This window comes from Centruroides vittatus, unplaced genomic scaffold (assembly GCF_030686945.1).
Source record: "Centruroides vittatus isolate TY-2023 unplaced genomic scaffold, ASM3068694v2 contig_466, whole genome shotgun sequence".
In the NCBI taxonomy this organism is placed as follows: Eukaryota; Metazoa; Arthropoda; class Arachnida; order Scorpiones; family Buthidae; genus Centruroides; species Centruroides vittatus.
This window is the reverse complement of record NW_027122260.1, coordinates 275,218-294,517: the sequence shown is the minus strand read 5'-3', so window position 1 is coordinate 294,517 and position 19,300 is coordinate 275,218. Positions and strand designations below refer to the sequence as shown.

The 19,300-nt window shown below is 29.5% G+C and overlaps 1 protein-coding gene across 2 annotated transcripts in view; it reads left to right on the top strand.

Annotated features, from left to right (window-relative positions):
• Nucleotides 1-16,126, top strand: part of LOC136977664 (sodium/potassium-transporting ATPase subunit alpha-like) — a 155,414-nt gene extending 139,288 nt beyond the window's left edge. For both annotated transcript variants that reach the window (XM_067273197.1, XM_067273198.1), the window contains exons 18-21: nt 1,107-1,281; nt 6,283-6,413; nt 14,057-14,158; nt 14,639-16,126. In XM_067273197.1, the coding sequence (XP_067129298.1) occupies nt 1,107-1,281; nt 6,283-6,413; nt 14,057-14,158; nt 14,639-14,759 (529 nt within the window). In that variant the 3' untranslated portion in view covers nt 14,760-16,126. The remainder of the gene's footprint in view (nt 1-1,106; nt 1,282-6,282; nt 6,414-14,056; nt 14,159-14,638) is intronic.
• Nucleotides 16,127-19,300: the final 3,174 nt, after the last annotated feature.

Genomic DNA, 19,300 nt, shown 5'->3' with positions numbered 1-19,300 from the left:
AAGGCGAACATGTAGGCAACAGGAGCAATAGGGGAACAAGGGGACCGAACTTCCAACTCTCCATTTGACGGGCGGTGCAAGAGACTTTTCCACCTGACGGAATTTGGATTTATCGGAACTGTGTACGACATGAGCCCAGCTAACACTTCCTCCTCCACGGGATCTTCTCCAGATAGAGCGACGAACGTCCTTCGGAAGGATCCTTCGTCATTTGGAAACACATCCTAAAAATTGGACAGTGTATCCCACTTATTTGTAAGCATATATTTTTATATAAATAAATGTGGTAAATTCTGTAAATGCGATCTCTGTGTGAATCCCTCTGCGTCCATTAAACCACTACCCCCATACGGTAAAGGCTTTCTCGCGTCATCCTGACTGGCAGCGAGAGAAGTGGGTCGGGTCAACTTACCCCTTACAAAAGGGGCCAAATCCTTACAGTGGTGTCAGTTAAGTGGGATTCGAAATCCTCACACATCTATCTAATTTAATCAGGAGAAAATTTTTAAATTAAAATAACATGACTAAATAACATACTACTCCTGCTCCTAAGCTTTCCACATTTGGTCTTCACTTTCATCTATAACTACTCCATTCTTGATAGTAAGGAAGGACACCAGTGAAAATTTATAATTTTATAATTTTTGAAAATTGTAGCCCAATTAACAGATGTATTATAATTAAAATAAAATTAATTGACTGTTTCTATTACATGTAATATTTACTTTTATTTTCTTCTTTTAATTTTATTTTCATTTGCTAATTAAAAAGTTGGATTAATAATTTTAATTTTTATGTAATACTCTTGATCATTTTGTATCAAAAAATATATTTCTTTTAAATTTGAAACAGATTTATGAACAATTTCTATAAACTTATAAATGATAATTTCGGTTGAACAAAAAAATATATTGAATGATGTTTGCTTAGATTGTATAAACATTCAGAAAATATTTAAGATCTGATCATTAGTATGATGCTGTATTAATATTTATTTTACCACCATATTTTTAATAAAAAATATAAAGGAATGATGAAATTTTATATTTTTAAAATTAATCATTATTTTATTTTATTTTTAAAATATTTTTTATTGTTATTTTCAGATTAATTTCAATAGCCTATGGACAGATAGGAATGATACAAGGAGCTGCTGGATTTTTTTCATATTTTGTTATTATGGGTGAAAATGGATTTCTACCTGATCATCTTCTTGGAATTCGTAAGGATTGGGATTCTAAAGCTGTAAATGACTTAAAAGATTCATATAATCAAGAGTGGGTTAGTATAATCTATAATGAATATATTTATTCCAAGTCTAATACAATGTTAGAAAAAATAAATGGTATTGTTCAAGCAATTCTAAGCAATTGTTATATTGTGGAAAAACAAAACTACTTTGACCATAATATTATAATGGTATAATTGAATGTGATTATCAAACCTTGGTTTTTGAACTTAATTTGTTCTTAAAAGTTCCTTGGAAACTGATTTGTCCTCAAATCAAAACAAATTTTTCCATAAGAAACAATATAAGAAACAAATGTCCTAGAAGAAGGGGGAAAGACTCCAAGAGATCCAAGTAAGAACAAAGACAGATAGATATATTAAGGATTTAAGTGAAAAGAAAATTGCTGTACTGTAAAGGGAAAATTAAGAATAAGTTAAACATAATGAATCTTTAAAATCCAGTAACAAAAAGAAAAGCATTTAATAAATAAAGTCAAACAAACACTTGTGACAACCAAGGTCTGCTTCAGGTTTTGTAAACCAACAAAATTCCAAAATTGGAACACGTAGAACACGTTTTTGAAATATTATTTTTAAACATTTGGAACACAACATATACAGTGGTACCTTGGTATATGTCTGCTTTAGAATACATCCAATTCAGAATACGTCCTGTTTGGACAAAACAAATTTTGCTCAGTATACGGCTTTTGTTCGGTATACGACTTAATTCAATTATACGTACCATCTATGAACAAGTAGCACTATCGGTGTACTAGACCAGACTAGACATTCGCGGTGCCATGGTCTATGACTTTGTTAAATTTCTTCTGATTTTAATTTGTAAATAAAACTTTATTATTTTTATTAATCATGAATTGCAAAAAGGCAAATGAAAAGCAACAGAAAATTAAAAAAAAAATGACTAGAATCACAATGGAACTAAAAAAAGAGATTGTTGAGAAATATGAAGGTGGCATGCGTGTTCGAGATTTAGCTGTTGCATACCATATTCCAAGAACGATGATATTGACAATCATGAAAAATAAAGACATTATTAAATCTGCTAACGTTGCAAAAGGGGTTAAATCAATTTCTAAACAGAGATCGGAGACATTAGATCATGTTGAGAAACTGCTTTTGCTTTCGATAACTGAAAAATAATGTGCTGGCGACAGCATATCAGAAGCAATTATTTGCAATTATTACTGTAATAATTTTAAACATCTATAATAAAAATTTATTCTTTTATTAATGTGCTCAAACAGAGTTTCAATTATTTTACAACCCCATTAATATACCATATCAAGAGGAGTTTTTTTACATGAGAATGGATTAATCATTTTTACATTACTTTTTATGGAAAAGGTTGGTTTGGTATACGTCCTATTTGGTATAAGTCCAAACATCAGGAATGGATTAAGGTCGTATACCGAGGTTCCACTGTACGAAAATTGAAAGGTGGAAAATACCCACAAATTCAAAATATACATACAGCCAACACATATACATAAATTATTTTAGGATATAGCTTAATGAGAAATAATAAAAATCAATTTGTGTCAGCACTTTGTGTTTTTCATACAAATACCACTACCATCCTTAAAGTTGATGCACTTGCCCGTCAGGCCAGCCTCGTATATCTCTAAGGCTTCTAGGGCCCTAATGTGATTGGTTTGGAAGGATTGCCTTATTAACCTGGTGTTAGATAAGTCCGCCTGCACTTCAGAGTCAGTGGTGTTAGCCAAGTATGGAATAACATGACCCTGAGAGTCGCTCGGCTTTGATAAAATTAAAAAAATGGTTTATTAATTCCAGTGAACACAAATAATTTACAAAGAAACGATTACACACACTTACTAACTACTAATACAAATACATTTGGGACCGCGCGTAACAATGTCATCAATTAGTCCCCGCATGCCGACAAGACAAAGAACCTATTCTAACTTATATCTAGCTTAACTAAATACAGGGCCCTAGAGAAAGATAAGGTGGAAGAGAATTATACAGAAATTATAAGACTGAAAATTGGTTCGAAGGGGTGACTGGCGGTAATAAATAAAAAAAAAACCTCGGATCCATTCCTTAATAATTTTCTTTGTTCCTGTTTGTCCTGCTTTTCTCTCTCTCCAAAAAATCTTCCTCCCTCTTGCTCCTGTACTCCTATCTCCTCTGACATGACCCCTCGGTGTCGCACCCTTTTTGTTTTTATTACCGTCCAGGCCACATGTGTCGACTAACTACCACGTGGTTAAGTAAACAGAAAATGGAAGTAAAGTTGTTACTACAGGAAGATAGTATAAGAAAAGTAAAGAAAAGAAAATAAATAAGGTATAATAAAGCCACAGTGGCATATGAAAGCCACTCCCAGAAAGTGTGATGCCTAAGCTGTTGCTAATAAAAAAGTATTTATTACAAAATTATATTGAATACAACAGAGGTTACAATGATTTGATGCATAATATTCATTTTCTAAAATAAATGTAATAAACATTTATTACATTCACTTTATAAAATATTTATCATACAATGGTATTGTTATATTATTATTTATTAAAAATATTTACATTCATATATTTTATTCTGTGGTAATTTCAATAATGCTGCTTTATTGCATGTTTGTTTTATACATTGATACATTACTCAATATTCATTTTTTAAAATAAACATAAATATTTTATAAAATGTGAATGTAATAAGTAAATTCTCATGTTTATTGTAAAAAAAGAACATTGAGTAATGTATCAATGTATAAAACAAGCATGCAATAAAGTAGCGTTATTGAAATTACCACAGAATAAAATATGTGAATGTAAATATTTTTAATAAATAATAATATAACAATACCATTGTATGATAAATATTTTATAAAGTGAATGTAATAAATGTTTATTACATTTATTTTAGAAAATGAATATTATGCATCAAATCATTATAACCTCTGTTGTATTCAATATAATTTTGTAATACTTTTTATTTTTTAAAAGAAAATAAATATGTATCAAAATTATTGTTTTTTCTTTCTCCCAACGATTGGATGATTGGGAACAATTTTCAACTTTACCAAATACTATTTGACATTTTAGAAATTACATTGAATGGGATCTTATAAATCAAAGAACAGATTTATTTCACAACTTCATTTCAGAATTCACTAATAATTTAAATTGTGAATTATTATGGATGTAAATATGCCGATTTGAGAGGAATTTTACTCCCTTTTGTCAGGATGGTTATGGCCCTTGTGTATGTGGGTGGTGATTTTTGGAGGCAGAAAAGACAAGTGTTTACAAAAAAAACATTTATTTTTTTGTAGATTGTTTGCATAACATGATTGTCAAATGTCCCAGATTTCGACATCCTGTTCATGGAGTAGTTCCTTCGAGTCTCCTTTTTTTTCCTGATGGGGCAGCAGTGAGTTAGAGTCCAATGTAGAGGCAATGCACGGAATAACAACAAACAAACTCTTGGGGATGATACAGAGAGAAGGTTGTAACTGGCAGAGGAGGAATACACCCCTGCCCTTGGACAATGGAGTTTTTCAGTTTTGATTCATTTTTCCATTGGTTTGACTTCTCTTTTCTTGTTCCTCTATTGGTCTCTCACCTGTCTCCAGATGGAATTTGAGACCAGTTCAGGTCACAAGAAAGATCTGCCCAGGATAGTTTATCCAACACCATCCGTTCAACTCTGATCGACATTTACCAATAACTAAGACACCCAGATTCATATTTTACCTTGTGTTTTCCCTTTTATTGCATTTTAAGTTTAATCTTTCCCCTTTTCTATTTCTTTTGTTTATAAATTCCATTTCCTTCTTTCTAGTATATATGAGTGGTGATGTCAAAGTCCAGTGTCACCGGTTCAATATTTATTTGTTTTTTTGTTGCTTTAATAATTTATTAAAATACTTTTTCTTTTAATTACGAACTATTTCCGGGGCCTCACATGAAAATATTATAATAATTATATTCCCAACCTCATTCATTGAAAAACATATTAGATATGCAAAATGGGATACATCAAATATTAGATGAAAAATTCATGATTGACTTTGCAAGAAATTGGAATAAAATAGCTGAATTTGTCAATTGTAATATAATTATGATAAATAAAAGAAAATATAAACAATAAGGTATTAATTTAGTGTAATAAAAGTTAAAATGTATTTAAAAATTTCAAATTTGAAAGATTAATGGAAGTCCAAATATAAATTAGAGAAAAGTTTGAAAAACTTAGAGAAATGAGAAAAGTTTCAAAATACCAGTGATTGAAAACTGAAACTCTATTTGAGATGAAAGATTATCTACATTGGGAGTTAGTTTCACATTACCAAATACCAGATGAAAAGTTTATAGAAGACTTCAAGAATCATCTTTTTTGGTGTCATAAAAAATCAAAAACTAGATCAATGGTGTATTGCTGATAATTCAGAAAGTTTATGACAAATATCAGCAAGTACATGGAGTAATACTCTTGATAAAATGATTGAAAAATTAGAGAAACTAAAACAAAAAATTTAATACAAATGAATTATCTATGTATATTTATTTCTAAATGAAAAAATTTTGTATTCTTATAAAATATACCTGAAAGTGTATCGAATCTAAACTACTTATGTTCAAATTATGCGTATTTATTGGGCTGCAATTTGAAAAAATTGTAGAACTATAAATTCCCATCTGTCTTTCCTTAATCTTGCGAATGGAGTTAGATAGATGAAAATGAGACCAGATATGGAAACCTTAGGGGCAAGAGGCCTCAATTAACTATATACAAACTTCCAATGAAAACTGGAAATCGTGATTTTTTCAATTTTAAAAAAGTTTTTCCTGGAAGGTGTTAGAAATTTAATTTATAAAATAATTCAAATTAATAAGATTTGACTATACTTATAACTCATAGGCAGCTTTAATTTTGAAATTTTTTAGATTCAAAATAATTTTAAATATTTTGCCTCTTTAAACAAGAAATTTTATTATTTTTAATTTTATATTCAATTTTTAAGTAATTTTTAAAATCAAAACTATAATGTTATACAATTTTCAGACATATAAAGATCGAAAAAATCTTGAATATACCTGCCATACAGCCTTTTTTGCATCAATTGTTATTGTACAGTGGGCTGATTTAATAATCTGTAAAACAAGGCGTAATTCCATATTTCATCAAGGAATGAAGTAAGTATTTATAAAATATTTATGAATTCAAATGTTTAAGTGTTGAAAGTATTGAATTGTAAATGAAGAAATGAATATTTTTAGCATAAAAATGACTGTATAATCAATATAATAAGAATAATATAAAGAAGTAAAATATAAAAATAATAACTAATATCTGAAAAATGATCACAATTTACTAATTTGTTTATAAACTTAAATTTAAAATATAAATATGCTTTATTATATAAAAATATTTAACATTAAAATGTTAAAATTATGAGTTTTGTTTAAAAAAGTATATATACAAGAGGGTGAAAAGTTTGTGACCAGACATCCATGAAAGAAAATACTGTATTTTTTTCAATAAAAACATGTTTAGTACAAAAATTTTTACTAATACAAAATAATAATATAATTTCTGTATTATTATTAATTAATTTGTTTATTGCTGAAATCAATGATGTAATTTTTATACTGCCATTGGGTTAATCTCATACAGCAGTGCCAATAGATCAGTGGCATGCCATGACATTTGATGATAGGGAAGCTGTGTTTCTGTAAGAAGCCGACTTACAGGGGCAATAAATTAATTGCGCGTCAGGGCCCGTTCGTATTCGTTTGTTCGATAAGCCAGTAAAAACCGTATACTTCTTTAAATGTATTTTTAATAGATTATCCGACGTACTTAATAAATAAGAAAGTTCAATTACCTCCGTTATTAGAATCAATAAATTCCCTATGCCCTCTAAATACCAATTCTTGCTTTGAGAAAAAACATATAACGTCTATTAATTTAGATATATCTATTAATCGTAATTATATTGTTATAATTTTCAATATTTATTTTATATTGTCTACCAAAGTTAAATTCTATTCCGCTTTGATTTCCAAATTGCTTCAATTTTACGAAAGAATCGTCATTCGTCATAAATTTTATCGTCAAAATGTCGAAATTTTTTTGTTGACGTATTTATATTTAATTTAGGCATTGGTCTTTCTCTTTTAATAATGTTTTTTTTTCATTATACGGTCTTGAACCAAAACTTTTTTAAAATAAATTTTTGAATCACTAGCCACGATATAAGGGCTAAAATTAAAATTATAAAAAAAAATTTACTTGGTAAAACAAAATGTGTGATGAATATACATGCCTAGTAAAAAAAATTCTTCAATTGTATGAATATACTTTTAAAGAAACTTATAATTAAATATAACTTTGTGAAGAAACGTACATAAAAATAACAAAATATTCTTTACTTTTTAAATCTTAAAACAATCCACTTACAAGTTAGTGAAATAGCGCCCTACGAGTGGCTAATGAATGAAATCAGAGATGGTCCAGGTAGGTGTGTGCGTGCCAAATCCTGAGGGTGCCGATACCGGTCAATGTCAAATGCCTCTTTTGTCGCATCACTAGTATATATCAAAGGATGCGACAGGGCTGTTGTAAATTTTAAACGTTTCTCACCATAGCTGTAAAAATCTAAATATGTTAAACTTAACAGATTGTCCGTCGTTCGTTTTCTAACTAATTCGTTTTAGGACCAAGTGTTCACGGAAATTTCCAAAATTTACAACTTTTCGGTCACTCTCATTGAACTGGAAAAATTTCTGTCTTTATTACATCTAATATTATGAAGAGATCAGACCCCACTGTACTCAGCAAGAGGTTGGTTCGGTTAAGCTTCTGTTTAAGTAAAATTTCGGCTCTTTCATCAGGGTTTTATTTATGTTTCTAATTCCCTAATCGCTTAATTATTTAACTACTACTTAAGTAGAAATAAGTTGAAACCGGTTACTTTGTACCTGAATATCTGTAGTCTTGGGAAAACAGTGGAAAGAAATTTTTATGACAACGAATATATAAATTGTAAATTTAAGGAAAATAAATTCTAGAGCTTTTTTTGTACCATTGTACGTCTCATTCATTAAATTTGGTTGTAAATGATGCTGCCAAAGTAACAGTTAATTTTTTAACACTGTACTAGAATTGTACACGTTTTTTCTGCATCCGCTTACAGATGGAACATACTAAATCGTAATATCACCGGTTTAACATTGAAATCCGTAAGTAATATAAGATGGGAGAGCGGAATAAACGCAGAATAAATATATCAAATATTTTAATGAATTTTTTTTTTTTAACTCCTGTCAACTATACAGAACTATCATAAAAACATGCCAGTAAATTCCTATCGGTTGGGTTAAGTTATAAATCTAGTCTAGGGTGAGCAACCTTCTTTATAATATGGGCCAGAATAAATTTTACGTTTTTTCCGCGGGCCGTAGTAGTCAATTGACACCTTCTTGTGACTTGTAATTTTTTTAGTCTGCAAATATGAAATAAATAAATAAAAAGTTAATTCCTACATTTATTTCTCTTATCGTTTTCGAAAATTACAAAGAATTGGAAAAATAACTATTAATTAGTTATTTTTCCAATTTAATAATCTATTAAAGATCTCGCGGACCGGATAGAAACTTTTCATGGGCCGTGGGTTGCCCGCCGTTGATCTAGTCTGCTCATGATTCACATAATCAGGCGAGGGTGGCCGAATATCTAGCAGGCGGCTAACAGCCCACAACCGCTCCGGGATATAAAGTCAGACTCTTTACGCGTGTGTTGCTTCTACCAGCTAAACCGTGACGTTGGTGCTCTGTAAAGCGCATGTGCCAATGCCTATAATCTGGCTGCTTGGAAGTTGACAGGCAGGTGGCTAACAGCCCACAACCGCTCCGGGATATAAAGTCGGACTCTTTACGCGTGTGTCGCTTCTACCAGCTAAACCGGGTGAGGTTGGTGCACTGTAAACCGCATGTGCTAATGCCTATATAATCTGGCTGATTAGAAACTGACCCGGTTTCGACATCCTTCCGCCACTGAATTATTCGAATATACAATAGCAATCTTATTGTTTTTTTTCACATGTAGTATAGAAATTTGGGGTGTACTATAGATTACTTCCTATGGAATTTCAGGACTCTGATTATATATTTAAACTCGGGACCGAGACGAGTTCAACGATACCCTACTTTTGGACCGGAGACGAAAAATAAAAAAGTTATCATACTTTTTTTGGCGATCGCGCCATGATAGGGAGTTGCGTCGCTCTCCGCTAAGTCGGCCTCGCTATCGCGATTGGGAGTCCTGTCACTTGCCGTTAAAATTGCCTTTAGTAGACGTTTCCCCCCTTTTTTTACTTCGTTCAAGAACTATCGTGAATCGATCACTAGTTTAGCACATAGCGGCGTGTGGTGGTGCCCATACGAGAGGTCAGTCGGGTCGCCATGTTCGCTGCCATAACCGAAATGGCAATCGCGCGATGATCGGAAGTCGCGTTGCTCTCTCCACTCTCGTATCGCGTGTTTAACCCTCCGGGAGATGACCGTAGTCCGACGTCATGGTTTGCAGACTTTACCGCAAGATGGCAGTACTAGCAACTATGGTGCCGTCTTCATGAGTGCATTAAAAAAGTATGGTAAGTGAAAAAGTATGATAACTTTTTTATTTTTCGTCTCCGGTCCAAAAATAGGGTACCGTTGAACTCGTCTCGGTCCCCTGAGTTGCAATATATAATCAAAGTTCTGAAATTCCATAGGGAGTAATCTATAGTACACCCAAAATTTGTAAAAGATACATAATGCAGTTATAATAAAATATTAATTTTAATTAATTCAAAGTACGTTAAAATATGAAAATTTATATTTTAGAAAATACAAGGGAAGGTCATTGGAAGGTGGAAGCAGCGCTTCCATCGCTTCCAATGACGGCACGCCACTGCAATAGATACAACTTCAGCTCTGTAATGATGCCCTGGTTGTGGGACATTCGCCAATGACAGGCTAGGCTAAATATCAGAACCTTCATAAAATATAAATCCAAAGTTCTTTGCTAACCTTTTCTTTACCCTCTGAGAATTTCATAATAAGATGCTAAGGTTTCATTTAAACTCATCTCTGCAATCACATTACTCCAGTCAGGGTCCATCTCAAAATACTCTTTAATCAAAGAGTTGGCACTAGCAAGGAATTGTTTAACAGCAACAGTAGTTATTATTTTTACAACACACTGACTCATCGTGGTCTTTGTGCATCTAAATATTTTATCAAATTTGCTAATTCTTCTCTATGAATATTTGCATTTAGAATTTGTAAAAATATTATACACATTGTAAAAAAATATTTTAAAGAATTTTTGGGGGAAAATTTAAAATAAGCATTATTGTGAATCAGTGTAAATGAAACTGGTGTAATAAGGGCTATATATATATATTTGAATTAATTGATTTTAAAGAATAAGTTTGTTTATTTTTATTTGAATTTAATTAATATTTATTAATGAAATCTAAATTACATAACTAATAAATGATATGAAAAATTTTGCACAGGAATTATCTGAACTTTTTTAACATCTATCCAAATGAGATACAATAAATTTATGCAGAAGACAAAAGCTATCTCTCATTTAAGAAGTTGTATAATTACACAGGTGTCTGCCAGTAAAAACTGCATTGGATTTTTATACATTTACTTATAGATTTCAACTTGGTAAAAACGAAAAAAATACCAAAAAATTTCCATCTTGTCAATTTTTTTTGTTAGGCTGCGACTCCACTAGCCGTAAAAGGGCCGTAAAACCCCTCACCGTAAAAGCTTTTAATCACGTGACCATGATATTTTACGCCTGAGCAGGTCGTAAAACCAACGTAAAAGCGAGTTGAACACTGCTCAACTCGCTTTTAAACACGTGACCTCATGGTCACGTGATTAAAAGCTTTTACGATGAGGGGTTTTACGGCCCTTTTACGGCTAGTGGAGTCGTGGCCTTACACTCAAGTTTTTGTTTGTATTTAGTGTAAAATTCCTAGTTAACTTAAAATTTAGTATTTTTCTTTTTTATTTAAAAAATGGCCTTAAAATGAAGACTTCTCACATTAATTCTATCAATTAGCTGGACTTGGCAATAAATAAATAAATAAATGTTAACGGTTGAAGAGATTAGTGGTAGGGGGAGGTGGGTTAAGTAGTATTAATGTTAGGAAGAAGGTTGCATGATCATGTAGAAACAGGTTAAAAAGTTGATAGTGAGTAATATCACTGGTGAGGTTGAGCATGTTTTGACATGTTATCTGGGATACTAGGAATAAATATAAACAACCTGCTGTTGGATTAGATAATGTTTCAAGAAGCTAAATAAGTTCAGTATCTCGCTGGCCATCTAATGCCACACTCAGTTTATATCCAGTTTATATCCCAAAAGTAAATGTACTTCTAAGATGCACCATAATTTTCAAATCAAATTTTCAATATAGGGAAAAATTTTAATCAATTTTACCAAATATTATTGAGTCACAATATAAATACTTTGAAGTAGATAATGTTCAGCAGCTATTTCTATTCTACCCTGCATATACAGTTTTGTTTTAATGCTGTAATCTTGTAAGCATTTTAAATGTTTAAATTAAATGATTATAACCAGGAAAGCTCATTTGAACTGATATGATCAATCATTGCATAGTATAGCTGAAAACATCTATTGTATTTTTCTCTTTTCCAAATAGCACTAGGCCTATTAGCTACAGTCTAAGTTTACATGACAAAAGAAAAAACATTCACAGTTTGTCCCAAAAGTAAATGTACTGATTTTTTGTTTGAAAGTACACAAAAGTTACATCAAACTACAAATGATCTCCTTCAAAGTACAACCCTTGTGAGTCACACAGTGGTTCTGAAGCTTTTTCCATTGGTCGTAGCAGTATTGAAGTCATTTTCCATAAGGGTGTTTAGTTCGTTGGTTACAACTTTTTTGATGTTTTCCACTGTCCCGAAATAATGACCTTTCAACTTGGATTTTATCTTAGGGAATAGGTAGTAGTCACACTGAACTAGATTGTGGGAGTGTGGGGATTTTTTTCTTGGCTAAAAACTCTCAAACTGGTAGTTCTGTATGAGCAGGTGCATTATCCAATCTTCTGTAATGTCCTTGTGGACTTGCTTGACTCATTTTCAAAGTCATTTCAAGACATCTTTGTAGAAGGCCTGATTAACTGTCTGTCCTGAACGTAAAAGTTCTTTGGGAACAATTCTACAGTTATCGAAAAAAATTATAAGCGTTGTCTTTACCCTGGATCTTTGTGCTATCTAAACACCATGTTTCTTGATAAAGTGGCATCTCCATAAGCTTCAGTTAAATCTGCAAATGTCTTGGTTGCAAATTTCTTGAGTTTCACACAAAACTTTGATAGCATGACATTGTTTGAGATTTTTCTCTATTTTAAATGTTATGATGTGTTAAAACACTATGTTACACAAACAGAGATTGTGCATGTTTGACTTAACTGATCAACTTGAAACTGGTATAGACATTTTGCTAAGATATCTAGCAACATGAAAATACCAATTAATGATGTATTAAGCTGCACAGTAATTAAATAAAAAATCAGTACACTTACTTTTGGGACAGACCTTGTATATTATATTTATTGCATATGGCCACTGCTGACTAATCTGAAGGAGTTTAGCAACCTCAGTACTCATAGCTATGGCTTTGAATTCATCGAGTGCAATAGGCACCATAATACTCTCAATAGTTTTGTTTGTTTTGGACTCCAAATACATCATTAATTATAAGATTCATTTCTCTTTCAGACAAGTAAAAATGAATTTTAAAAATCTGCTTTAGAATTGAGAAAATAAAGTATAATTTTTTCAGTTTAGATTTGAAATATGAATTGTTTTTTTCAGTTACACACACATACAGAGTTGCCAAAAATGGGTAGTCACTTTTATTAAATGTTTTTAGTAAGTAACAAAATTTTTTGGTTTCTTTAGAAGAATTATGTTTTTGTTGTTGCATATTCAATTTATCTTTTGTATAGAAATCATAACTTTTTTTTTTCTTATTTCAATTTTATTTGTCAATAAAAAAAATTTCAAAACTCTTGGAGAAAAGTGGCTACCTACTTTTGGCCACCTTGTATATAGATTTTAAGTTTTTTTTATATTTTATATGTAAAAAGTGGTATCGGCATTAGTCACTGAATGAATTACTCACTGACATTATTAAATGCTATTTATTTATTTTTATCTCAAATAACTCAGAAGTTTGTAAGTTGTATTATTAAAGTAATAGAAAGTTATTATTTTCTAATTTTGTAGAGAATGAAATATCATTTGATGTGAAATTAGGGAATAAATGGAATTAGGAAATTAGAGAATAAAAAATAAACTATTTTAATAGTTTATTTTTTATTCTCTAATTTCCTTATTTTAATAGTTTATTTTTTAAATAGATTTTAGATTTAATGTGTAAACTTGTTTACATAATATTAAATCTAACCAACTATTTCAGTAGTTTTTAAATTCAATATTTAGCTGTATTTGAATACAAATCAAAACGAGTTTCTTCAAAAAAATCTGTAATGTTTTTCTACAGTATTTTATTACTTTAAAAAAAATTTTCAATGAAAATATTTTGTCACTTGTTCTATATGCCTGGTTTATAGCTCTGACCCTAATAATATGTATATACTGAGTATGGAGTATTATTTTTTTAAAACAAAAATGTTCGTTAGAACCCATGCTATATTTATATTTTAAATTCTCTGCAATATTTATATTCCAGAAAAGTTTTAAAATATTAAATTTATTTATGTATGTAGAAACTACGTATTGAATTTTGGGTTGGTGTTTGAGACAGCTTTAGCAGCATTTTTGTCTTATTGTCCAGGAATGGATAAGGGTTTGAGAATGTATCCACTAAAGTAAGTTAATTTTATTTTAATTAATACATTAGTTTTAATTTTAACAAAATAGAAACCATTGCATGTTTTTTATCTAAATCAAGATTTTGTATAAGAAGTTTTTTATATTAATCTTGGAAAAAAATTTTCTTATACTGTATTTACATTATTTTTTCTAGAAAAATCTATCATTTTATTTTTATTTAATATTTGAAATTCAAAGATTTAAAAATAAAAAACACTATTAAATTATTCTTTAAAACAGTAATTATATATCTGAAGAGATGCTAGATAAACGTATGAATGTAAAATTGTAAACATTTTTGATTTTTTGACTTACATTTTAAGTTTTTTAGTATGTATGTAATAACTATATCATTTTTTTATTGATATCTTTATTCAACTTATTGAGACAGTTTTACTATTTTGTCAATTAAATAAGCTAATTTTTTGAATTCCTGTCTATATTTATTATAATATAGGATATTCTTTGTTTTATAGGATTACTTGGTGGTTACCTGCCTTACCATTTTCTCTCTTAATTTTTGTATATGATGAAGTGAGACGCTTCATTCTAAGGCGTAATCCTGGTGGATGGGTAGAAAGAGAAACATACTATTGAAATACCTGCCAATTCTTTGACATCTATACAAATTTTCTTTATAAAATGTAAATTCTCCACTAATGTTTTTCTTAATATTCATAGTTAAATTATTTTCAATAATTTAGAAACTAATTTATTTAAAATTTTATCACTCTATAATATACAAAAATTTTTTATTCAATTTCTATGCATACATTTATGTGTGTGTGAAGTTTTATAGTAAATTTTGATTTACTTTTCTAAATGTATTTTTTATTTTTTATCTTATTTGCTTTAAATATTTAAAATGTCAAGTGATATAATTTATTTTCAAAGTTTGAGTTTTTGTAGATCATAATTTAAATAATATAAAATAATTTCATTATATTATAATAAACATTCTTAGTTTTCAGAAAAATATTCACATGTTATAAAGTATTGATAATTAGTCTAGAAACAATTAGATGAAAATCTGTTGAGTTATAAAAGAATATATCACTTGTAAAATCTTTAAATGTTAAAAAAAATAGAATAAATATATTTAATTTTACATAATTATTATTGTTTGAACATATTTTTATAGATTGACTGCATATAAAAGTATTTGTGCATAATTTAAAAAGTTTATATTTGTTTGATAGTTAAACAGTATACAAATGAATTTTAAAGTTTAATACATCAACATAAAAAATAATTATATTCAGCACTGTAGCATTGTTTATATTCAAGTAACGTGTTGAATTTTTTATGTATTTAATCAGAATTTTGTGCACTCATTAATTAGTTGTTAATAGAAGAATGTTAGAAGAAATTGCAATATTATAATTGCCATTTAAACATCTATTCTTTTTCATAAAATTGTAATAAATTCATAATCAATAATAGAATGAACACATTAATTCTTAAATTACTTCTATTTACTTATAACTTTTAGCTAAGAACAGTATTTAAATTTGATGTTAATATTCATGTATTAAATTTTTATTTTATTATTTTGGTTATGCATTTAATGCAGTATTAAACTATAGCTGTTTTCCTGTTTGTCTTATTTATCCTGTTACATTCTATTATAGAATTAATATCATTTATAGAACTTAGATTTGCAATTTCCACCCATTAAATATTAATGTATGCTTGGAAGAGTAAATGCACTATAGTTATCAATCACAGAAAACTCAATGTATAAAAAAAGGAATAAGAAACAGCTAGAATAGGAAACAGAGCTTTGTACGTTATACAACTAGGTGAAAATATATTGTGTAGAATTGAATCTGCTTAATCATGTATAGAGAACTGTATTATTTTCTTTGATTGTGGATTATAAAAAGTGTTATCTGTTTAAATCAAGTGTAAATTTTGTGTTTTGAAACATCAATTATTTAGAATAAAGACAAAGAAAAATGCAAGCCATTAAAATAATATTTAATACAATAATTCAGCTTTGTTTTACAGTTATAAGATTAAAAATTCTAAAATATTTAATATTAAATTAAAATTAGTCAATGAAAATAAATTGTTCCTATTCTGAAGAATGAGAATAAAGTGCAATTTTTCTGTATACTGCTGAAAAGAATGTCAAACAGTCCTTGTATAATATAATGCTTTTCAATGGTGATCCATATTTGTAGCATTGAAAGTAACTGGACAAAATATTTCAACTAGAACAACTAGACATATATTTTTATAGAACAAATAAATATTTCAGGCCACAATCTTTTAAACAGCTAAATTAATATTACATGTTAGAAATACAAATTAATATGAAGTGAATAATGAGGATAATATATAAAATGCATTATAATAGAACTAACAACAGGACAAAATTGACAAGTAAAATTCAGGAAATCAAAATTTAATTAGTTAATGGTTAAATCACAAAATTAATAATAATATAATTTAATTTTAAAAAACTAGTAACTCTTAATTATCAGCATGTAAATAAAATTTATTATCTTCCTAAATTATTGTTATCATAATCATTAGGTGCCATCCATAAATGATGTCACACTAAAATTAGGAAATTTTTAATTCTTCGCTTCCACTGAATGACATGGAAGGGAAGCCCTGACATTATGACAAAGTCCTCTTGCAAACGATGTCACATTGGTTGTCACTCCCAATAAAGCTTTGCATTATTGCAATATAAATATGTTGCATCAATTACAATTACATAATGGATATAAAATGATTTATTTACATTTATATCAAAATAAAACATTGCATAACAATAGCATCAAAATTTTATTTTTGTTAGTTTGCTAGCAATTTATTTCACTTCCATGGGTTTGTAAAATGTTCTTCAATTGACATAATAGGAATGCTTTGTCCTGTCATGTCTAAGTCATCAATATCCATCCACCCAACATCATCCGCATTAAACTCCTGAGTAAAGCGTTCCAAACAAATTTAAAAGTTGTTTCCTTCCAGTCCATGTGAGACACTAGTCTACAGATTTAAAATATGTTATGAAGTGTAGCTTTTCCATATTTCTTTTTTTCTTTGATGATATTCTGAAAATTTTGAAATTTTAACAAGTCAACATAGTCAATAACTACTTAACTTGTAGATACATATATAGTAGTACAAAAGTAATATGCTTGGTCTAAGTTCTGTGCCCTGATGAATATTGAAGTTCTATTTATATACAAAATTAACTTGTTTAACTCAATAGATCTTTCAGACAAAGACAATATATAACTTCATAACATTACTTATCCTAACATTTTTTTGACTTCAGACTGTAAAAACATGAATTTATGAGTCATATAACTGAGAACGTGATGGTGTAAGTTCTGCACTTACTATAGTCACAGAAATTGCATCAATCACTTTATTGTGCCTGTAACAGATTGGGTCACTAACCACAGTTAAGGTATATAACTATATGATACACATTTACTTTTTTCTATCTTTTAGTGTTTTTATATAATTTAAATACAGAAACTAAATTTTTGAAGAATGTGACATTTTGTTAAATAAGCATGTGTGATACCAGTTAATGGTAAACGTGAAATGTGAAACATGACATCACAAGGATCATTCCTCTCTCTCTCTCCTCGGGATGCATGACATCATTTATGGACAGCTCCTCATTGTATTTGAGAATATTTCGGTGCTAAAAGTTAAATAATTAAAAAATATTGTAACAATGATTGATCATTTTTAAGATTTCTTTCCAAGAATGAATTTTATACACAAGATTGCTTTTGTAAGTTGTAAGAAGTATACTCATAATTATAACAATTAATTTAAATAATTATGGTAGATGATGATATCTCTGATAGTAAAGTCACATTGTCCTGGCAAGAGTACATAAATTACAAGATTCAAAGATCAAGGAACTGATTCAAAGTTTATAAATGGATTTATTTTTTAGAACTATAAACAGCTGATTTTATTCTAGTCATCTTAGCCATTGAAAAAAACTTGATCTGAAATATAGCACCACATCCAATCCAGTGTTGGTGAAGAACATGACGCTACGCTTGTGCAGTAAGCATAGCAAGCGAAGAGCAGGTAGCACATAAAAAACTTGGACAGTTGCTACTGCTTATGCTGTAAGGTTTTCCCATATAAGGTAATAAATAGATATATTATTAATTTTTAAAACCACACCATTCATTTATAAACACCCTGTATATGTTATGGCCAATATCCGAAGTCTAGCTGATTTGTGAAATCGCTGGCCATTTCTACCTTTGGCCACTTGACCTGGCCAAGGCCCAAAATATTTGAGAATTTATGACTACTTTGGGCTTTGGCCGGCCAATTTGCAATGCACCCAACAATCAATGGCCAGTTCAAGAATTGTCCAAGAAAAAGTGACCAAAGCTAGAAGTTTGCAGAGCTGAATTCATTTATGGAAAGTTGATCATACTAGTTCTAACTCAGGTCAATAACATTGAAAATCATTTTAGTTTGGACAAAGTAGAAAAAATCTCTAGATTTTTTTTTACTTTGACTACGTATGAAAGAAAAAAAATGTCTTCCCAGTTGTAGAAACACAAAAGAAATATTTTCAGTGAACAGTTTAAAAAACACAAGAAAGAAAAAGTGGCTTCAGTTGTAGAAAAAAAAATACATCTGCAAAGATAAGATCTCTTTAAATACAGCTGAAAAGTCACATCAAGAAAAATAAGTCTTGGCTTACATTTTTAAAAAATGGCTGATGAATTTACACATGAAGAAGATATGTAGAAAAGACTAAAATGTCTTGATTTTTGCCATGTCCAATCAGCAGGAACAGTAGTCTTCCATTGCAGAGATGCCCTTTTCCTAGAGGCTATGCCTTTGCAAAAATATGCAAAAAACAGTTTGAAAAGTTCACAGGTGACAAGACAAAACAATTAAAAATACATAATTTCTATTTAAAAAATGGCTGACTTTTAAAAACTGTTTTTATATATTTTAGCAGAGCTGCAGCCTCTATGAAAAGGTTGTTTCTGTAATGGAAGGCTTGTTCCTGCTGATTGGACATGGCAAAATTAAGGACATTTTAGTCTTTTCTATGTATTTTCTTCAATTACAGTTGAAAAACTGCGTCGTTAAGGAATGAATCTCTTTAGTTACTCGAACTGGCC